This window comes from Taudactylus pleione, unplaced genomic scaffold (assembly GCF_031769625.1).
Source record: "Taudactylus pleione unplaced genomic scaffold, aTauple2 ptg001123l, whole genome shotgun sequence".
In the NCBI taxonomy this organism is placed as follows: Eukaryota; Metazoa; Chordata; class Amphibia; order Anura; family Myobatrachidae; genus Taudactylus; species Taudactylus pleione.
This window is the reverse complement of record NW_028285524.1, coordinates 4,415,213-4,439,228: the sequence shown is the minus strand read 5'-3', so window position 1 is coordinate 4,439,228 and position 24,016 is coordinate 4,415,213. Positions and strand designations below refer to the sequence as shown.

The following is a 24,016-nucleotide window of genomic DNA, read 5'->3' as shown; positions in this document are numbered from 1 at the left end:
GGGGCGATGGTTTATCTTTCAGCAGGACAACAACCCTAAGCACACAGCCAAGATATCAAAGGAGTGGCTTTAGGACAACTCTGTGAATGTCCTTGAGTGGTCCAGCCAGAGCCCAGACTTGAATCCGATTGAGCATCTCTGGAGAGATCTGAAAATGACTGTGCACCGATGCTTCCCATCCAACCTGATTGAACTTGGGAGATGCTGCAAAGAGGAATGGACAAAACTGCCCAAAGATAGGTGTGCCAAGCTTGTGGCGTCATATTCAAAAAGACTTGAGGCTGTAATTGCTGCCAAAGGTGCATCAACAAAGTATTGAGCAAAGGCTGTGAATACTTATGTACATGTGATTTCTTAGTTTTTTTTTTTATTAAATTAGCAAAAATCTCAAAAATATTTTTACATGTTGTCATTATGGGGTATTGTCTGTAGAATTTTGAGGACAACAATGAATTTATTCCATTTTGGAATAAGGCTGTAACATAACAAAATGTGGAAAAAATGAAGCGCTGTGAATACTTTTCGGATGCACTGTATGTCTGTGTAACCCCCCCTGCCTGTATGTGTCTATGTGTGACCCCTCCCTTACTGTATGTGTCTATGTGTGACCCTCCCTGCTTGTATGTGTCTATGTGTGACCCCTCCCATACTGTATGTGTCTATGTATGACCCTCCCTGCCTGTATGTGTCTATGTGTGACCCTCCCTGCCTGTATGTATGTATCTATGTGTGACCCTTCCTGGCTGTATGTATGTGTCTATGTGTGACCCTCTCTGTCTGTAGGTATGTATGTATGTATGTGTGACCCTTATTGATTATCTGTCTGTATGTGTCCAGGGTTGGACTGGCCCACAGGGGTACAGGGGAAATCCCCTGTGGGCCCCACTGCCTGTGGATCCACCCCCTCCTCTAGGTGTCAGGTTTCAGACCTCAAATTATAGATTGTAACTCTATTAGGCAGGCAGTTACCTGGTGGAGCAGGACCACTGATCAACATGGGGGCCTGGTTCCCTTCTATAGAAACTACACCAAGATTTGCCTAATGGTTAGACAAGGGTCTGTGGTGGCTTGCCACACCCCTTCTGGTGGATGACCATACCTCTTAAGCATGGGCCCCCACCACTGATTCCCCAAGGGGGCCCCTCATGCCCCAGTCCGACACTGTATGTGTCTATGTAGCAGATGTACTAAGCTTTGGAAAGTGATTAACTACCAGCCATTCAGCTACTAACTGTCAGTTTACAGGCTGTATTTGAAAAATGACAGTTAGGAGCTGATTGGTTGATACTTTATCATTATTCAATTTATCAATTTCCAGAGCTTAGTACATCTGCCCCTTTGTGTGACCCTCCTGCCTGTATGTTTGTGTCTATGTGTGATCCTCCCTGCCTGTATTTATGTTTCTGTGTGACCCAGTGGCGTCACAAGGGGGGTGCGGGATGCACACGGGTGCCAACCCATCGAGGGATGACACCAAAGTGCTGACTGCACTGTAGGATTATGTGCAACACTCGGCTCCTGACACAGTGAGGGAGCCGGAACTGCAGAGACTGGTCTCTGGGGGTAGTCCGCATCTCCGGGACTCCCAGGATGACTGAAATGGGGGTTCGGGCCACAAAGTCATGCCCACTGTGACGAGACCACATCCCCTTTTTGCCAGTTTCTCTGCATGCACCACAACCTTCTTCGCATTGGGTGTCACCACAGTGAGGGACGACACTGGTGTGATCTTCCCTGTCTTTATGTATGTGTCTGTGTGACCATGCCTATATGTATGTATATGTGACCGTGCCTGTATATGTGTGTGTATGTGTAACCCTGCCTGCATGTATGTACAGTATGTATTTGTCTATGTATGTATGTGCATATCTTATGCACACATAAGAGGTTATTGAACCTCACTTGCTTTGCTAGTATTACATTAGCATGAGAATTTCCAATAGAACCTTAACTTAATTTAATCTATCCTTTAGCCTTAAGAGAACCATGAACCAAGAAAGTTTGAGAACCTCTGTTATAAGACGATAGTCATTTGACATTTGTTGCTGATTGGCTTCTTTAAGTTCCATGCAGTTTGATTAGCCTGATCCTCCAGCGTGCATTCATTAATCACTAAATGTTGGGCAACTAGGGATCAATTTGCATATTCAATCACGAAGATTTGAATTTTGCCTTTGTTTGCAAAATGAATCATAGTTATTCAATTAAATGACACTTAGTAACCTTATCAACACTTTATAATACAATAACTGCATGCAGCTATATTGTGGCAACAGTGACGCAATGACAGGTATTATTTGTAGAGTGAGTGGGATACAAGTTGTTTGGGGATGACCAGTAAAGTTGCTTATCATGTCATGGTTGGCAACATCCATCCCTCTTTAAAAAACAGAAGTCAAGGTGTGAACTTGGAATCCCCCTCCCCAATCTGATTTAGTACTTAGAATTCAGCATCCCTTGTAAGAGGCAGGATTATGCTGCATCTATAGTCACTCCAAGCACGCTCCATTCATCCCTCCCTCTCGCATCCATCTCCTCCTTCCAACCTCTCTTCTATCTCATCCTTCTTTCATCTCCCTCCAATCCCCACTGCCTACAGACAAAAGAAATCACAGTCGGGCTCAGGGTCCTCATTGCACTGAGCTGCTTCTTGTTGCTGTGCCCTGGGAAAAAATGGCTTTCTTCCTCCACCCGAGTAGAGGAGAGACGGGAATCTAGGAAGAAAGGCACAGGGAGGGAGGGAGGGGAAGGATAAGGGAGCCAGAGGAGGGAAGAGATAGAAAGGAAGACAGATGGGCAGAGGTGATAGGCAGATGTGGCTTAGGATGTGCCTCTGTGCTGTTATTGTAGGTGCAGTGAGGAGTTAAAGGGGAGATTTATCAAACCTTCTAAACAGGACAAGTGGAGGTGCTGCCCATAGGAAGGGAGACTCTTTTGGACATGCGTATGTACTGAAGGGGATTTCTGCAGTGAAGGGTTACACAAGCTGTCAGGTAGGAGGGCTGCATGTGTCTGTGTGTTTGTGCCTGCAGTGAAGGATTGTAGCAGTGCTTTGTATATGCTCTCTGTGGGAATACAGCATGCGTTTGTGTACTTCAAAGGAGGGATGAATCGCTAGCTGGGTTTGCACTTGCTGTCACAAAGGCAAATGACAAGTGTGTCTGTGTACACTGAGTGTCAGCCAGATGCCTGCTGCCTGTCAGGTAGGAAGTGAAGTGTGCGCACATCTGCAAAGTAGCAGTAAGAGTGGAAGAAGACGCGTGCGCTCATTGGACAGTCTGTGCGTCTTTGTGCACACTTCTAACCTCTGCTGCGTCAGTTGACCTTTGCGCACATTTGCAGCGGCCGGTTTTAGCGAAGTGTGCTCTGCCTGTGATACATCTGTGTGGCCAGATACTGTAGATTCTGTGTGTGTGTCTGCAGCTAGGATCCACAGACCATAGGAAGTGTTGGAAGACTAAAGATGGCTCCTGCATTATGGGTACTGCTAGCCGGTTCCCTTCTCGTAGCCAGAAGTGGTGGACAGGAGGATTCTTCCAGGGAGCTTGAGTGCAAGATGAAGAGCATCACAGTCTCGGCTCTCCCGTTCCTCCGGGAGAACGACCTCAGCATCATGCACAGCCCGTCCGCCTCTGAGCCCAAGCTCCTGTTCTCTGTCCGGAATGACTTCCCCGGGGAGATCGCAGTAGCTGATGACCTGGAGAACACTGAGCTGCCTTACTTTGTGCTGGGTGAGTGTAACCTGCATCCTGTCCCCTAGCACATAACAAACTCCCTCTCCAGTAATTCACATGCAGCTGTGTTGCAGAGCATCATTCATCATCCACTGTTGTTACACATACATCATAGGCACTGTACTTTGCAAGGCCTTGCAGGATGTATTAATAATACATAAATACATTATTATTGTGTTTCAGCTATAGATTATAAGATAGCGAGCAGGGCCCTCTTACTACTTTGTCTGTCCGTAATTACCCAGTCTTGTTTTATTACTGTTCTATTGTTTTTGTTTCCAATTGTAAAGCTCAATGAAATTTGCTGGCGCTGTATAAGTAAATGTCAATAATAATGTTAATAATCTGCAGAGCCTTAGAATTTAATGGAATGTCCTAAAGTGTGTCTGTGTCAACTCTGCAAAGAGTCTCTGCTCCCTGCATCTCTCTTGTCATTTTGCAAGTGGTTAATTAAAGCAATTATAGCAACACCATAGACATGCATTGTGTAGTATAAGTTGCTGGATCTGTCTTGACACTTCAAAGAAGACAGGTGCATCTCTATCGAAAATCCTCAGATCAGTCGGATTTGGCCACAGGCAGGATTGGTAAATTGGGGGCGATTGATGTGAGAACTTGCTCCGAAAGTCAGGGAGAGAAGAATGTCAACTTTAAATGTCCATCTGATCTTCTTATCCCAAAAATCTGTCCTCAGCCAGCTCAGCGGTAACAGGCTAGAGGTTACATGAAAGATCTTCTGATCAATTGAGCAATTCACTGACACACAATTGCGTTTCATTTAATCTATGAGGATCAATTAGTAACAGGTCACTTTGGTTTAGGCCATATGTCTCATTCATTCATGATGGGATGATGTAGAAGTTCACTTACTATCATTCAAAAGTTAACTCTAGGTACCTTTGTAACAGTTGTGTTCTTATTGTCACATATTGGGTGATAATTAAGAGGGTGGTGTAGGTCTGAGCAGAGTGCAAACTAATACAGTTTTTCCACCAAAGTCCCAGATCTGGTCCGACATTTGGAACACGGGGCCTGATTCAGACCCGGCGTTCGCAATGTGCGTGCGTGAGCCCCGGAGCGAGTGAGAAATTCAATCGCTCCGGGGCTCGCTACAAACGGGGCGGCTGTCGATGTTGATCGACAGCTCGCCCCGTTTTGTAGGACGGGGAGGGGGGGGGTGGCTGGTCAAACGGAAGCGTTCCTGAAAGAACGCCTGCCATTTTAGGGCGGCCTTACTGACATCACTCGTGATGTCAGTAGTTGAGCTTCCTGCTCTATTAGAGCAGGAAGCTCACTGGGGCTTGCGGGAACGAGACCCTACCACAAGGGTCTCGTCACAAGCCCAATAGTCGCGACCATCGCGACCATCACCTGGCCGCACGCAAAAGCTGTGGGTGGTCACCCACAGCTTAGCGAGCGGCCAGGAGGCCGGTTAAAAAAAAAAAGCAGCCGCCCTGATTCAGAGCGAGCGCTCGCTTTTTGCGAGCGCCTCTGAATCAGGCCCACAGTTCAAACAGGGGTCATACCCAGGACAGATTCCTTTTCCACTGCGGCGCCGATATGGGTTATTCCCGGATCTACACCTTTCACACTGCATGTGGGTGCAGTGGAACACTTCTCCCGGCGCTTGGTGATGACATCATCTCCAAGTGCAGAGAAACCCAGAAGTCCCCATGCTGTAAACACGACCCGGGTCGGATGACCCTGGTTATCTGTTTACACTGCAGGGTTGCACGGGTCGTTCCCGTGTTAAACCCTGCAAGTTACCTGGGTTGGATTGCCGGGTCACTCGACCTGGGAATCCAGCCCTTGCCCCTTTTACACCTACTGTAGCAGCAACCTGGGTTAAGCCTGCAATAACCCAGTTCTTAGCTGTGGTTTATAAGGGGTATAATTCTAAATGAACTTTAGTTTCTTATAAGTCTTTCCTTTTTGTTAACTTCATTGTTATGTATATTTTGACTTAAACATTTGTTTTAAAATACAAACTTACCACATTGTTTAGGACGTGTATATATTTGGATCTTTTGAGATCTAAGGGGACAATTCATTTAGACGCAGGGAAAAGCTTCGGGTTTCACGCCTGGAATGATTCATTTTATCTGCATTTGCCCTGCGCTGTAAATCATGGTTTATCATACGCTAGCCAACAGATTTCCGTGCAAAGTGCTGGAATCTAAGGGTTTTCCCACACGGTGAAATGCAGATTCTGGGGCTTAGCGCGGAATTCTGTCAGCTAATTGGTCGCAATTCAATACAATGCGATGTTGATGTTGAATAGCCCCGGGAGGGAGCTCCCGGAGCTATCCAATTCAGCGCACTGTTAATTTGGAGAATGCCGGTTCTCGCAACTTAACCTGTGTGTTTAGTCGCGAGAACTAGTACTCTCCGACTAAAGTGCTGGCCGCGAGGCTGTTAGCACCGCTCTAAGCTGACAAACAACCGGCACTTTTGTCAGATTTCTTCTCGCATCCCAGGAGGGTGCAAGAAGAAATCTTTTAGTCCAACCAAACATCGCATTGAATTGAATAGGTTCAGGAACTCCCTCCCGGGACTATTCAACATTGCATTAGATTGAATTTTAGCCATTGAATCAGGCAGCGCGTTCAATTAGCTGAAGGGTAAACCCCAGTGCCTAACTAAATTTCCCCCTAAACTCATTGTTTGCGTTTTGTATCAAACAGGACTGATTACTCTTTTGATACTTAAAAAGAAAACTGTTTGTTGGGGCTTTTGTTCTGTTTGGGTTGACTGTTGAAACATTTATGAATTCATAATAAACTAAAGTGGGTTTCCACTTTCAGATAACATTGATAGTCCTTTATGGTTTAATTGACTATACTGTTTTATCTTAAGAATGTCAGAGTTTACTGTTTTGCCCTTTGAGATGACACAAATCAGTTCTGTTCTATGCTTTAGAACAGAATGCTTTATACACATGTACATCCATATAGCAATTATGTGTCATATTCAAGGATAGCAGATCTAAATAACTATATAGAATATATAAATGATTTGGAGGAAATACCAGAAGCCAGAAAAAAAACAACCATGAATGTAGTAACAGCTGCAATAGGTCATAAACTATCCAATGCCTGAACTTGGATAAACTTTTATGGTAGTACTAAATCTAAAATACAATTTGCCTTTAATAAAAGAGCTTCCAATAGCTTTTACTGACATATACATTATTTAAAAGTTTTTGGAGTGTACTGGAAATTAAATATATTTTAAATAAACTTATCATCATGGGATGGGGTAATCATTATAGAAAACCGTTTGTTTTAAAATGTTTAATCCTATGGATAGAAACTGCAGTGGAGCCGCTCTGAGCCATAACAGAGAGCCAAACTTTACTAGTAAATGTCAATAGGTCACACACAGTGTCAGAGCAAGACAATTTTGCGCTCTGTGTCACCCCTGAACAGGGAATGTCATGATGTCACGTTGCGAAGGGCGGGGCCACCGACACCAGGAAATACACCATTCAGATGCTGTGGACGGCTGAACAGGATACAGGGTGCGTGTCCAGAGAGTCCAAAGAACAACCTGGGTAGTTCTGCATCAGCGCTAGAGGCTGCAGGGTGCCTTTCCAGGGTCCTGGCCCCCCCGGGCCCCTCCAGCAAGCCTGGGCCCGGGTAATTAGTAACCTTGGCAGGATGCAGTAAATTCACCCACTCTTCCAGGTCCAGGGGACGGTTGCAGTAGGTATTACCGCCGGCCGCAAATCCTGACAGTGGCAGCCCGACAAGGGTGAAGATCCCGATCGTCCCTAAGGCAAGTATCGCTAACCTAATTCCCCCTCCTAACCCACCCTTAGGGGTGCCTAACCCTAACATCCCCCCAGGTGCCTAACCCTAATCCCCCCTCTAAGTGCCTAAACCTAACTCCCCTTTCCCCGCTGCCTAAACCTAAGTTTCCCGGGGGTTGCCTAACCCTAACCTCCCCCAGGGGGTGCCTAACCCCTTACCCCCTTCCGCTAGCCTGAACGTAACCCTCCCGGGGGGATACCTAACCCTAAGTCCCCCGGGAGCCATAAACTTAACCCTCCCCCCCTGCGGCTGTCCACGCCCGTTCGGTATGCCGGGCGTCGGTCTTCTGGCGTATGGTTAATTACAGGTGTCGAGTTTTGGACGCCTGTCATTAGTACCACGCAGGGATTAGAAAGTCTGGAAGCCGGTGGTCGGCATTTAGAACGTCGGCTTCCAAACTACATCCCCAGGGGACTACCCGAAAAATAGTGAGTCTTCCACACCTTCCGTGATAGTAGGTAACTATAATTTTAGATTTACTGGCCTTTAGCGTAAAATAGACAACTGTCACCTACACATAAGTGAAGGAAACTTTAAAACTGAAACTTACCTTGGTTTTAGGTTCAGCCATTTCTGTTTGTATCTCATCACACATTAAACAAGTGTATAAATAGACAAGACATTATACATGCCTACACTCCTGGAAGTCGCGGGAGGTTCCCAATATTTCGGGTAGCCCCCTGCACCCCCGGAAGTGTAGGCGGAGGTATGATGGGGAGATTTACTGGGGAATTCGCTGGTCCGTGAGGAGGGGACGGGGCTAAATGGAGCAATTTGCGTCATTTAGCCCCGCCCCCTCACAGACCTGTAAATTGTGGACTTTCCCGTGAGGCGGGCCTAATTGCATCAATGGTCCGGCCCCCGCCCCCCTAACCGACCTGCAGGAGGGCTGCTTCCAGAAAAGGATTTATAGGAAGGAATTTATGCAAGACGTACAGTTACTAAACATTTGTTTGCACTTACGATGTGTTACAGTTAGTTAGTTCCTGTCCACATGAAGGTAGCCATCTTCTCGGCAGCCATGAATATTCATTGAGTACTAATGAGTGTGTGAGAAACCATCTTACTGGCAGGGGCATTCTCAGTGTTGACACCAACAAGCTGCCAGCTTTCAGCGCATTGGCTTTAATTGATCACATGGCAAGTGTCACAGAAACCTCATTTAAATAATGTCTATGACACAACCCAGATATTGAGGGCCTGATTCAGAGATGGATGCAACACCAATATTTTTGCAGAAAGAGCGATTGTTTGTTATTGCGCATGCGTTAAGGCCGCACTGCACACACTCAGCGATTGCATTGCAATTACTCTCGTATACAGGAATCACTCGCAAAGTGAGTCAAAGTTAGTTTGCGTTTGGTGATGGTTACAGGGGGGGGGTAAAAAAAACACAGACGTGCCTGACCGTGTGAACGGCGTACATAATTAGCCATTGCGATCGCCTTAGAAGTATGAGACTTCTCTGCATGTCAGGAGAGCCGCAGTGATTGCGGCTGGTCAGACTTGACTTACATGCTGTGTGACTGCCCGATGCGTGTCGATATTACAGACATTTAAGCTGTTGTACATCATTGTACGGATACGAGAAGGCAGCAGAGGGCGTCCCTATACTGGGTTGTAATTACACTGTACGGGTACGATAAGGCAGCAGTGGGCGTCCCTATACTGGGCTGTGCTTACACTGTACAGATACGAGAAGGCAGCAGTGGGCGTCCCTATACTGGGCTGTGCTTACACTGTAAGGATACGAGAAGGCAGCAGTGGGCGTCCCTATACTGGGCTGTGCTTACACTGTACAGATACGAGAAGGCAGCAGTGGGCGTCCCTATACTGGGCTGTGCTTACACTGTACGGATACGAGAAGGCAGCAGTGGGCGTCTCTATACTGGGCTGTAATTACACTGTACGGGTACGATAAGGCAGCAATGGGCGTCTCTATACTGGGCTGTGCTTACACTGTACAGATACGAGAAGGCAGCAGTGGGCGTCCCTATACTGGGCTGTAATTACACTGGGCCTGATTCAGAGCTGCTCGTAAGCGGCCGCTCATTCGCTCCGAGCGATATTCGCACATCTGCGCATGCTTACACTGTCCGGGTACGATACAGCAGCAGTGGGGGTCCCTATACTGGGCTGTGCTTACACTGTACGGGTACGATAAGGCAGCAGTGGGCGTCCCTATACTAGGCTGTGCTTACACTGTACCGGTATGATAAGGCAGCAGTGGGCGTCCCTATACTGGGCTGTGCTTACACTGTACGGGTACGATACAGCAGCAGTGGGCGTCCCTATACTGGGCTGTGCTTACACTGTACTGGTATGATAAGGCAGCAGTGGGCGTCCCTATACTGGGCTGTGCTTACACTGTACGGGTACGATACAGCAGCAGTGGGCGTCCCTATACTGGGCTGTGCTTACACTGTATGGGTATGATAAGGCAGCAGTGGGTGTCCCAATGCTCAGCTATGCTTTGGAAGGCATTAGTATATTTTAGCAACTGCGATCTATGAAATTATGCAGTTGCGTGATTGCATTAGTGCAGTGGTTCTCAAACTCGGGCCTCAGGACCCCACACAGATCACGTTTTCTTGGTCACCCAGCAGATGCACAGGTGTATTCATTACTCTCTGACTCATTTTAAAAGATCCACAGGTGAAGCTAATTATTTCACTTGCGATTCTGTTTGGGATCCTGAGGACCGAGTTTGAGAACCTGTGCATTAGTGTAAATCTCTGAATCAAGCCCTTGGCTGCATGATTTTATAGCTGATTTTTTTATGGTTTGTGATCCTGCTGACTGTACACTGGAATTAGGCTTTTATTTAGATAGCTCTATTTATGTTCATTACAGATGTGTCCTCCGTCATTGTTACTGCAGTCATGTTAAACAGCCCTTTTAGTCACGTGTGAGTTTACTCGTTGCCGAGCGTCTTTTTGTGCGTCCTTTTCGCTACGAATGCATCTTAAGGTGCATATCCACTACACGAGTGTAGAACGACTGTACGATTACAACATCGTAATCGTTCATCATACTGTGCAGTGGATAATGTGCCCACACTGAACGATATGTCCTTCAGTGCAGGCATCGTCTATCATCCCTGAACTTGCACAACCTGACGATATCGGCAGATTGGCCTGCATGTTCAGACGATGAACGCGCATCGTTGGTCATTGCCGGCATAATTACTGCACGATTAATGATCGATTGAACGATAACAATGTCATTATCGTTCAATCATTCATTTTAATCGTTTAGTGGATATGTGCCTTAATTTGTAGACACACATGCAGACTTTGCTGATTAATATGATATGCGGCATGTGTATGTTTTGTGTTTATCTGTATAGGAAATGCTACGTTACAGTGTCAGCGGCTGTTTTTCGCACCATGTTCCGTTGTGATGCTGTTACAGACTTGGCCGCACACAGAACATACACATGCTGCATATCATTTTACTCGTGCGGCTTGCTAGCATCCCATTGCAAATAAGGCACAATTGCAGTGAAAAAGATGCCTGGCGCTCCTATATGCCCTATGTAACGCGACTCATAACACACGGAGGATAGACGAGAAAGGACATATCTCTAATTAATCTTTTTCACAACTATATCTCCCCAGCCCAGCACAATTTAGGATCAGAGGCATATTAATGCCTGGGGGGCTTATGTGCAGTGCCCCCCTCCACACACGTTTTGTCAACAAGACCACCTTCCGTGTTATATTCCGTGTAATTTTTTTTGGAAGCAGGCGCATGCACTGTAGATAGAAAAAGCTCTGCCAGAGTGCCAGAGTCTTTCATATAACCTGCGGTTGGATGGCACTGATGGCAAAAGTTGGCAAAAGTTAGGGTTCGAGGAACTGCTACAAGCATACAGTTCTGGGTGTAGGGCGTGCTACGTGGGCATCCTGTACCCACTAATAATACACCAATAGATATGATGGCCAAAGTGTTTCATTGATCAGTATTTGTAAAATATTCATTCATTCTTTGAGTGTGCACTCTGACTAGTTATGTGTTTCTGCTCTACCTAAACATCAAGGGCCAACTTAATTAGTTTGGCTACTGTATGTCATGTCAATGCAAAACCAGTAGGTAACTAACAACAAAGATTAATTAATTGTTTGATAGCTTATACAAACTAAAAAAAAGGAAATTTTACACACCTGTTATGATAAAGTGTGTTATATAGATGGTTTTTTGGTATTTAAAAATTCCAAACAACAAAGTAATTTATATTTGGTACATTTAATAGTTAACTGTATTGGCAATCATTGCAATCTTTCAAGGCTCTAAGGGGTATATTTACTAAAGTGCTTTTTTGTAGAAGCGGTGGTTGCTATGGGTAACACCTCCACTTCTAAAAACCCGCACTTTAGTAAATATACCCCTAAGTCACCTTCGGTTTCCAATATAGTTATCCATCAAATGTATTACCTCTTTATGATGATAGAATGGCAGCCTAAACCACATTGAAACAAATAGTCCTGTGACTGCGATCGCTTCTGCAAAGATACATTTTTAGGCAGAAATAATCAAACTGCATCATATTCTGTGGTGGTTTCATTAGGGAATTGGACTAACCTAGCTCTTTTATTATCACGTCAGCTGAGTCTTCCCTGTTGCTTTGCTCTCTGTTCGGTTATGAAAACAGAAGTTCTGATATCATATATGTATGCAGCCTACAGGTATGCTTGGCCTACATTTACAGAGCACATTAAATCAGAGTGTCTATGCAAATTAGATTTCTCTTCTAACAGCGGATGCAGCAATTGAGGGATGCTTGGAATAATATGCTAAGTCTGGTTCTATAAAACAGACTCTGCTTGGTATGCAAGTTATGTTATGGTACAAAAGTGCATTGCCAAGTTACAGAACTTGAAACATTTCTTTTTATACATAGTCGCTTTATTTTTCCATACATTATTTACTTATGATTTTGCATTTAAATGAAACATAACATGACTGAAAAACACATAACATTGTGGAATTACATAAGATTCTTATCAAGCAGAAATAAGTCTTTTAATTCCAAAATATAAAATTCTCATACATAATAATGAAGGTAAAAGACTGTGATCGGATAAAATTAGCTGCTCAGTATTGGAGCCAATGTTAACCCAACCTGATAAGTTGAATAGCAGTTGATCAGGAATTTACTGTATATATTTGGGGTGTTGTGTAGATGAGTATGTATGGTTTAGTATGAATCAGTGCCACATATTTCTTTTGTCTTCATTACCTTGTGTATTTACCTTTATGTTTCGTTTAATATTCCTAAATTTGTGCAGTTTGCTGTACTTATGGCGGGATGCACTAAGCATGAAAATACGGGCAAACTCCGAAAAGCCATTTCCGGAGTTTTGGCAGCATTTCCATATGTGCCAAGCTCCGGAATGCAATACATGGATGGCATTATCCAATCGAAACCTATGGACTTCTTATTGGGCAATCGGATCCCTCCCAGTGTCCCCTGTGCCATTCTCCCAGTGTCAGGGCGTGCCATTCTCCCAGTGTCAGCGCGTGCCATTCTGCGCCTGCTCAGAGAGACTTATGGGTAATAAAACCAGAAGTTCCTCTAGCATCTACCTATGGCAAAGGACAGCTCTTATTCTAAGAGCAGAAGGCAATGAACAGTGCTAGTATCAATGATATCAATAAAAAGAATAAATAAATATACTGTGATAGTTTCCACTCGAACAGTTAATACATTGGTCATGTTGGGTATAGATAAACAACCAGATAATACCTAATAAAAATATATAAATAGATGGCTCTCCTATTCAGAGATCTAATACGGCTTGGTTCAAAATGTAAATATTTAATTATATAAAACCATAACATAAATTAATGCATAAAATGAAACATAGAAATTAAAAAAGCAATGGTAATCAGATCCTGTGGATGGATAAATTTAGCTCAGTCTCATTAAGTCCATTGTCCATAAAGAAAGTGATGATAACGATAAAAGTCACAGTGATAAAGTCATATATTCAATAGCAGCATTGGTGTAAAAAAATATGGAGTACATTTTTCAGGCCAATCCGGATGATTATCCAGCAACGATATAGTATAGTACCATTCCTGACAGCGCCTCTCCACTCTTTCACCTACTTATTGGAAGAGCGGTCCTTTGTGATTTCAATTGCATTTCTAAGTATATACCGGCGTAATTAACCTATGGAGGCTGCTGCTGCCGGTGGGAATGGATGGATCGCAGCAGGTACAGGAGATATCTGCCACAGTACTTCCGTCCTTTTTGGGGGTTAAGCCGCAAATATACAATGATCAATGTGCCCCAAAGGCTTGTTATGTTTTCCCCCATTGAAACACTGGTGCACAGTGAGGGAAAGTGTAAAATACCTAAAACATTAACTAAAATAAGAATAAAAGCATGTAAAGCAATTTGCAATGAACACTTGTGGTTAACACATTTTCATATTGTGGAATTTGTATAAAAAAATCCTGTACAGTAAGAAAAACCTCCAACTGTTCTGAAAACAAAACCTATCCTTATAGTTGAGTTATCTGAGAAAACTAGTCCTGTAAGACAGTGACTCCCAAACTTTCTTGAATCACGGCGCCAGTATCAGCATTTTTTCCACGGCTCCCATATGTCAAAACTTTTTTGATTGAGAAGTTCAGCAGAAATGATTAAATGAAGTAAATTGTGCTCACCTGTCACAAGAGTCAGTTATGTGGTAGTGGAAAGGGTGGCTCTTCTGTTCATCCACATATTTGATGATTGGCAGCCTGTAGCACTGGTTTTACCTCACATGGAACTTAAGTCATTTAATTTGGCCCTAGAGCACCAACCCGTGGCACCCCTTCAAGTGCCCCTTCCGGGAGGGAGCAGACAGATCATCATGGCAGGGGGCGTGACCGGCACAAGGCTACACAATGCCGATATTACAGGCATTGTGAAGCAGGGTGCGAGGCCAAAATGATGCATCGCATCACCGCCCCCCCCCCCACTTCCCCCCGTGGCCACCGCGGGGGTTTCTCAGGTTACCGTGGAAGGGTCGGGAGGCTTGCCTGCCTTTCCGAGGGGCCGGGAGAGGCACACAATTTTCAGGAGGCTCCCGGCCTAATCGAGTGGGTAGGCAAGTATGGCCAGCATCCAGTTTGGGAACCACTGCTGTAAGATAATTATATCATTTAACACTGTAGTGTTTTCATTACTAATAAAGATGGCTTTTCATTGAAGTATAGAGCAATTTGTGTAGCCACTCTCATGTCATTGTCATTTACGTACATTGGGCCTGATGTACAGTATTGCACAGCGGATGTAGGAGGCCACAGGAGGTATCTGAGGAGAAAAGATGCCTCCTCACAGATCTGAGAGCTGCATGCTAAGACAATCTTGTGCCAATCTCCTAATATCGGAGTAGTACATAAACCATTGCCCGCTATTTCTATACACTTCCTCTGCTCCAAAGGGTGCACAGGGAGATGGTTTGGGGTTTTCTTGCAGTTACATACTTGCATAGTACACTATGCATTACGTACAAATGTATTAGTCATTAATGTTAGTGTTGCACACACACATACCGACTTGATCCCAATCAGCCGATGTACACGATTTCCCCTGAACTCTCCCTAAACTCTCCCCAGGCAGTTGTGGTCACGATTTGGAGTTAAAAATGTCCAATCTGACTTAACATCTATCGTGCAGCCAATGCATTGTATCCCAGATTGGCTAATCTGACCTACAGCACGGCAGATCTGAAGATGCGATGTACGACGAGCGGGGACGCGAATAGGCATCGTGATCAAGAGTAGAAACTCACGATTTGGCCATTTTTCACATGATCTGTCGTCACGATTCGTCGAAAATCGGCCAAATTGGATGAAAAGTTGATATGTGTGCGGCCACCATTAGTGTTGCACACTTGACTCATTCTCCCATTTAGGTATGTGTCAATAGTCCCAGATCTATATCTGAGGCTTGCTATATAATGTTTAATAATTGGATCTATGGTCTGTTAAATTACATGTCATCAGATCAGACATTTGACGTCTGTATTATGTTAGTGGTGAACATCAAGATTTTACATAAATATGTTTTATTAATATGTAAATCCCATGTCGTCACCTAAGACCTGTAAACTTTTTTTCTTCCTGACTGGGTCACTGATCTGGCTGTTCAAAACCAGGCTTAATAACTGTAACGCAGCGCCAGCGGGGTATCCCCTTTTCCAGATCCTATGATAATACCACACACCTGGGTTGCCAACATAGGAAGAATTTTTTTCAATCACAAGAAAAAAAAATGTTTTGTACAGAGGGGACCACTATCCTATTTTCTTACAGACATGTGTTTATGATATTTCAAGATTTGACTTGAACTGAATGCAAAAGTATAACTACAACAACGTGTCTCGGGGATTGTAAATAAGGCGTAATTGTCAACTCTTTCCAAATATGTCCAGGAGATTCCTGAATTTTGGCGATCTATCCCGGGAGGAGACCACCCTCTCTCATCCAGACCACTTCTGCAATAGCGTGCTATGATGATGTGATTAGCTCTGCATCACGTTATCGTGAGTCCGCCTCCCATGTTAAAAGTCCGCAAATTGCAGTTTTTCATGGTGGGGTGGTGATGATGCATTACACGACAGCATGTTGCCCCGCAGTTTCTTCTGAGAACCCTCCCCCTACAGCATTGAGGAGATCTAGAACATCGGCAGCTATGATTTGGGGGGTTCACAACCCCCACACAATTATTGTAGCTTTTATTTCACTACCAGGTGGAAATGTGATTTCTTTTTTACTGTCTATCAGTAAATTTACTGTCAGTGGAAATCCCACTTAAATGCGATAGTGAGACAGACTCTCCTGGCAGCTATACAGCACAATTATTTCCACAGGGCTTCAGTTAAACAGTCGGAGAGAAATCCGTTGCTTTATCTATATCTGTAGTCTCCATAATGAAGAGCACAGATTGCAGACATTGACACTCCAGACCATGTCTCCAATACATCACTAACAGACACATCATGTTGTTCCGTCATGTATAACGTTTCCTTTGTTAAAGCCATTTAAACAGAGAGTCGCTTTTACATCTTCTTATACTTACAACTAGGCTCTAAATAAAAGGAAGGGCAATACATATAGCATTCAGCTTGGTGTCTCATTCCACTGACTGAATATAGAAAGTATCTACAGTACAATGAAAATTTAAAACAGTTTTACTCTGTCCATCCAAAAACTATAAAACCAGTGCAAGTGGTATCAGTTATCGGGCCGGTTGGGCCAGGGTGCAATTTGCCCCCCCCGGCCGATACAATTTTAGTGATCCAGGGCCTCCTGGATCCCCTGACGCTCTGTGCTATAACATGTATAACCCCCGGCCAGTCAGCTAGGAAAGATTAGATATAGCTGTAAAGCAGGGGCTAATAAAAAGATGGCCACCAACAACCAATGGGGAGTCAGGTTTCCTTTCCCAGGAAACCAAGAGGCCGGAGCAGGACCGGACTGGGACTTACAATAGGCCCTGGCATTCACAGCACAAAGGCCCACCTCACGTCCGCTTCTGGCATAGACTCCTCCCCTTACTATTCCTGACTCCTCCTACTTCTTAGTTTATACTCTTACAAATATAATTAATATCAGAACACCATACAAGTGTACATCATTCTCTGTATTAAAATACACACAAAATCCCTGCAGGGGATTCAACCATGTGCCATAAACAGACAATTGGTATTTGGTTGGTTCTGTTAGGTAAAGATGGAATTTCATTGGTGGAGGTCGCACACAAAGAAAAGGGAAGGCAAGTTCCCAATTGACCAAGCCGTGGCTTAGCAGTTGTAGAGGATTAGATAGTGTTCACTGTAGGAATTTTTTAGGGAAGGGGTGCTGAACGCAGATGATGAAACATCTGTGCACACCAAAGCAGAGCCGTAATTATACATGTTGGATCCCTGTGTACATAAAGAGCATTGGTGCCCCATCCACATTTGAAGCAAGTAGAGTGCGCCGAAAAAACCTGATGTGGTCTCGCTGGGAAGGGGCACAACCACACAGTAGTACCCCAAATGCAAATTACGCCACACATTGGTGCGCCTTCGTCACATTACACCACACAGTGGAGCCCCTTATTCATGTTACGTCACACAGTAGTGCCTCTTATTCACGTTATGCCACGCAGTATTAGTGCCCTTTCTACATTGTGTCATACAGTAATGCCACCTAGAGCACATTATCCCAAACAGTAATGCCCCCAGAACATTATGCCAAAACAGTAATGCCCCCAGAACACATTATGCCAAAACAGTAATGCCCCCAGAACACATCATGCCAAAACAGTAATGCCCACAGAACACATCATGCGAAAACAGTAATGCCGCCAGAACATTATGCCAAAACAGTAATGCCCCAGAACACATCATGCCAAAACAGTAATGCCCCCAGAACACATTATGCCAAAACAGTAATGCCCCCAGAACACATCAAGCCAAAACAGTAATGCCCCCAGAACACATCATGCCAAAACAGTAATGCCCCCAGAACACATCATGCCAAAACAGTAATGCCCCCAGAACACATCATGCCAAAACAGTAATGCCGCCAGAACATTATGCCAAAACAGTAATGCCCTCAGAACACATCATGCCAAAACAGTAGTGCCCCCAGAACACATTATGCCAAAACAGTAATGCCCCCAGAACACATTATGCCAAAACAGTAATGCCTCCAGAACACATCATGCCAAAACAGTAATGCCCCCAGAATACATTATGCCACAACGGTAATGCCCTCAGAACACATCATGCCAAAAAAGTAATGCCTCAGAACACATCATGCCAAAACAGTAGTGCCCCCAGAACACATTATGCCAAAACAGTAATGCCCCCAGAACACATCATGCCAAAACAGTAATGCCCCCAGAACACATCATGCCAAAACAGTAATGCCCCCAGAACACATCATGCCAAAACAGTAATGCCCACAGAACACATCATGCCAGAACAGTAATGCCCCCAGAACACATCATGCCAAAACAGTAATGCCCCCAGAACATTATGCCAAAACAGTAATGCCCCCAGAACACATTATGCCAAAACAGTAATGCCCCCAGAACACATCATGACATAACAGTAATGCCCCCAGAACATTATGCTAAAACAGTAATGCCCCCAGAACATTATGCCATACAGTAATGCCTCCAGAACATTATGCCATACAGTAATGCCTTCAGAACATTATGCCATACAGTAATGCCTTCAGAATCTTGTGCCAAAACAGTAATGTCCCAGAACACATTATGCCGAAACAGTCATGAACAGCAACTCACCTCTCCCCAGGAACTGCTTCCGATCCGTGTGCTGCTGACTGCCCAGCCTCCTACGACACTTGAGGGAGAGACATGGAGGAGAGAGAGACATGGAAAAGAGAGATGTGAATGAGAAATGGGGAGATCGAGAGAGACTAGGGGGACAGAGAGAGACTAGGAGGACAGAGAGAGAGAGAGAGAGAGAGAGAGAGAGAGACTAGGGGGACAGAGAGAGAGAGACTTAGGGGACAGAGAGAGAGAGACTAGGGGGACAGAGAGATATGAGTGGAGGGGCAGAGAGGGCAAAAAACCTTTGCAATAGCTAGTGATCCAGCAAATGGGTTCAAAATACTAGTATGATAATCCCACATATCAGTGTGTGCTCTTTTATTCCTCATATAGTACTGTACAGTCCCCTCCACTATAAATAATAAAAATAGCCCCCATTTTGTGTATGATGGGAATTGATAATTAAATGAATACCGCCTCTCTATACTATACCTGCTAGTCTGCAGTCTCCTCAGAGTATCACTTACCAGCCTAATGCTAGTGCTCAAAGCCCCCTTTAAAAAGAAAATCTATGGTTTTTTTTGTGTATACTAAATACAAATACACCTTACCTGTATGGTGATTTCTCTGCAACAGGTGACCACTGAATAAATTGATCCTGCTTGGACAGTGTCATCATCATACAACAGTGCCTCGTTCCTTACTGTGTCACTCCAGCTCCCTATGTATTTCCAGTCACGTGTCCCCTCCAGCCCCCTCTGTCACTCCAGCCACATGTCCCATGTGTCCCCTCCAGCCCCCTCTGTACTCCAGCCACATGTCCCATGTGTCCCCTCCAGCCCCCTCTGTACTCCAGCCACATGTCCCATGTGTCCCCTCTAGTGCCCTCTTTCATCCAAGAGACATGCCTCATGTGTCCACTACAGCCCCTTTGTCACTCCAGCCACATGCCGTGTGTCCCCTCCAGCTCTGTAATTCCAGTCACCTGCCCTATGTGTCCCCTCCAGACCCATCTGTCACGTGTCTCCCTTCCACCACACTCTGTCACTTCAGCCACATGCCCCGTGCCCCTTTAAGTGACCTTTGTCACTCTAGCTACATGCCCTGTGTGTCCCCTCCAGTCCCCTCTGTCACTTTAGCCGAATGCCCCATGTCTCCCCTCCAGCCCCCTCTGTCACTCTAGCCACATACCCCGTGCACCCTCCAGCCCCCTTTGTCACTGCAGTCCAGCCACATGCCCTGGGTGTTCCTTCCAGTCACATGCCCTGTGTCCCCTCCAGCCCCCTCTGTCACTTTAGCCACATGCCGTATCCCCTCCAACCCCCTCTGTCACTCCAACCACATGCCCCTAGTGTCCCCTTTGTCACTCCAAACACCTACCCTGTGTGTCCCCTCAAGCCCCCTCTGTCAATTCAGCCACCTGCCTTGTGGGTCCCCTCCAGTCTCCTATGTCACTCCAGCCACATGCCCTGTGTGCCCCCCCCCCTCAGCTGTCTGTCACTCCAACCACATGTCCTGTGTGTCCCCCCCCAGCCCCCTCTGTCACTCCAGCCACCTGGCCTGTGTGTCCCCTCTGTCCATTACTTTCAATTGCTTTTCTCCCCTCTCCTCTTTTATGTTGTCAGAAAGTGCCTGTCAGCCTGCCACAGTCTCACTAGTCACTAGTTGCTCACTACTGTTCAAAGGCGTCCTCCTCCGTGAACTGCTGTTCTGCTCCTCCACCGCTCTTCTTAACTGAAAACGGAGAGCGAGCACACGTGTGCGACATTACGTCACGTCGCGCTCGTACATGGGCTGATTTCCCATTGCTCTGAAGGCATGGGAGATGGAGCTTATAGGAAGGCTTGCCCTGCCTCCTCCCGGTCTGGGCCAGTGGCGCTGAGTACAGTGCTGCTGGGTCACAGGAGGTGCCTGGACCTCGGACACGTCATGGCGTCATTCCACAATGACGCTGCCTTCTGACTGAGTAGCATAGTGCAGTGCCACCCGGTGCCAACTGGGTGTTAAGGCGCGGTAACCGCCATTCTCTGACTAAAGTGCTGGGCGTGCAGCTGTTAGCGCCGCACTAAGCTGGGAAACAGCTGCGTGCCCGCCACTTTTGTTGGATTTCTCCTCGCAACCCCAGGGGGATGCGAGAAGAAATCCTTTAGCCGCCAAAACAGTGCGTTGAATTGAATAGCTGCAGCAGATCCCTCCCGCAGCTATTCAACATCGCACTGAATTGACTTTGGCCCAGTATCTGCTGCCACCAGAGCAGTCCATGAGGAGCAATGCAGCACACTGACAGCAGGTAATATTCAGCACTGGGCACACCATAGTACTGTGCAGCACTGGACACACCATAGTACTGTGCAGTACTGGACACACCATAGTACTGTGCAACACGCACTTGGAACACCATAGTACTCTGTAGCACTGGGCACACCATAGTGCTGTGCAACACTGGGCACCAGGGCCGCCGAGATGGGGGGGACAGGTACTAATTACCTGAGCCCGGGCTTGTTGGAGGGGCCCGGCAGGGGCCTGGGTCCAACGCCGCCCCGCCCTTCCTCTTACCTGTCAGCAGCCCAGCACACGCTGCTGTGTACTGGGCTACAATGGGAGACCAGGGAGACTGCAGTCTTCTTTCCTCTGTCTGTGGGGGACCCCCATAGTTTTTGCGCCAGGCTGAGGGCTCACAGTGCCCCCCTCCCCAGCGCGAAAAGACCACACCCTCTTCCTCCGGGCCGGCTCTCTAAGGCCCTGCTGGGCACACCACTACACCTCGGCTACAGTAACTAGTAACTGGTGGGCTATGACTCCTAACAGCATTGTATTCAGTTACAGACATGTCCCCCTCTGAGGCATACCTTATGGACCATTATCTAAGGTACAGGTAATTTCTCAAATATCACAATCTCAGTCATTTACTGATATTCTGGTTTTGTGTACTGCAAGTAATATTCATTATTACAGCCAGCAGCATAAAATGTGGCCAGAATGATAATTACAGCCATGGCCAAAAGTTTTGAGAATGACACAAGTATTGTTTTTCACATAGTTTGCTGCTTCAGTGTTTTTAGACCTTTTAGTCAGATGTTACTATGGTATACTGAAGTAACATTACAGCATTTCATAAGTGTCAGAGGCTTTTATTGACAATTACATTAAGTTTATGCAAAGATTTGCAGTGCTGACCCTTCTTTTCCAAGACCTCTGCAATTCGCCCTGGCATGCTGTCAATCAACTTCTGGGCCACATACTGACTGATGGCCGCACATTCTTGCCTAATCAATGCTTGGCGTGTGTCAGCATTTGTGGGTTTATGTTTGTCCACCCGCCTTTTGAGGATTGACCACAAGTTCTCAATGAGAATAAGGTCTGGGGAGTTTCCTGGCCCTGGACCCAAAATTTCAATGTTTTGTTCCCCAAGCCACTTAGTGATCACTTTTGCCTTATAACAAGGTGCTCCATCATGCTGGAAAAGGCATTGTTCATCACCAAACTGTTCTTGGATGGTTGGGAGAAGTTGCTCTTGGAGGATGTTTTAGTACCATCTTTATTCATGGCTGTGTTCTTAGGCAAAATTATGAGTGAGCCCACTCCCTTGGCTGAGAAGCAACCCCACACATGAATGGTCTCAGGATGCTTTACTGTTGACATGACAAGTAGGTGCAGGCAGTCGGCCTTTGTGAGACCATGGATAACATGTGAGGGGCAGTATGTGGTGCTTTGAGGTAGATACTGAAGTGGTTGTGGGAGGTGGTCCTTGTAAATTATATTGCTTCCTATAATTTATTTATTTCACTAGAATAGTCTCTGTATTGTCAGACAGGGCTGGTAGGTGATGTATTAGATTATAGTTCTTAGACATAATTATTTTTCATATATTTCATTACACATTTAGCCAGCCGGGTATAGTCCAAGATGATTGTGCAAAGGAAAACATAGTGCCTCCATGACTCCTGCATATAGAAATCACCTTACATTTGAAGCAATCAGAGTTGAGCTGGTCACACACTGACATTTTTGTCACCCGTGGATCACATAGGCTTACATTGATTCTGAAAATGCGCTCAGTTTTATTTGATAATTCTTGGATATTCCCATCATTATGGGCCTTGGTATTAGACCAGTTTGGCTATATATTCTATAGGATGAGGTTAGCATTTACAACACGTGCTCCTGATACACCCAATGTCTTACTTTAGAGAAAGCTGGCGGTCATGTGACTGTGACTTACGGTCAGACCTCCGATCCCCCAGCGTTTTGGTGAGTATTTCTCCCCTAATTCCTAACCCACCCTCTAGTGCCGTACCCTTACCTCCCCCGGCCTCGCAGCCTATCCCTCCTACCAGCAGACTAACCCTAATGTCGACATTCTGACAGGTGTAATTCGGAATTAGGAACACATGTCGGCATGTTGCCTGTCGACATTTAACAATGTAAACAATAGTAAATGTCAACATTGTGGTGTCGACATTATGAACGTCAACATTGTCATCGTCAAACCTTTTGACTACATCCCATAAGGTATAAGGGTATCACTATGTGATATGTCTGGTCCACTAAGCTCATTCAAGCCTGTGAGCACAACTGAATTTTAATCTCTGTTCCTATTTGTATAACAATCAGGGGCATCAGAATGATTTTAAGTTGGGCGGGGGAGCAATATATAAACTAATTTTGGCACCCTCCCCCCATCCGCTTCAAACGTACCTGTTTATGGGAGTACGCAGGTTGGTAGGTAACACGGCGGAGGAGACGGGCACCACGGAAGACGAGGAGGGCGGGACCACCAGGCAGGAGCACCATAGTGCAGCAGGGGGAGTGCATTGTAGCAATAGGCTGCACAGCACGCAGGTGGAGGTGTAATGTGCGATCTATGACTGTACATTACACCTCCTCACTCTCCATGCAGTGCAGGGCTGTGCAGCCTATTGCTGTAATGCACAGTGTCTGACAGTCCGTGGCTGCCACTTCACTGGCGCCTTTGAAGTGTTTGGGGGGGGGGCACCCATTGACCCCCACTTTCTGTGTCGGTGCCTATGATTACAATAATACACACTAGAGGACACCTAAGGAAAATGATGCACAGGACAAAGGTTTCCCAATGCAGATTCCAACTCATATTTCTAGTGCAATTTAGAATACGGAAGTAAGCGCCTAGTCATTTGGTATCTTTCCCTCTCACCGGCTTTCTC

At 45.6% G+C, this 24,016-nt stretch overlaps 1 protein-coding gene across 2 annotated transcripts in view; it reads left to right on the top strand.

The window, feature by feature from the left end:
* The first annotated feature begins 2,592 nt into the window (after window positions 1-2,592).
* ASTN1 (astrotactin 1) overlaps window positions 2,593-24,016 on the top strand; it is a 408,165-nt gene continuing 386,741 nt past the window's right edge. For both annotated transcript variants that reach the window (XM_088461906.1, XM_088461905.1), the window contains exon 1: window positions 2,593-3,731. In XM_088461906.1, coding sequence (XP_088318032.1) covers window positions 3,464-3,731 — 268 coding nt within the window. In that variant the 5' untranslated portion in view covers window positions 2,593-3,463. The remainder of the gene's footprint in view (window positions 3,732-24,016) is intronic.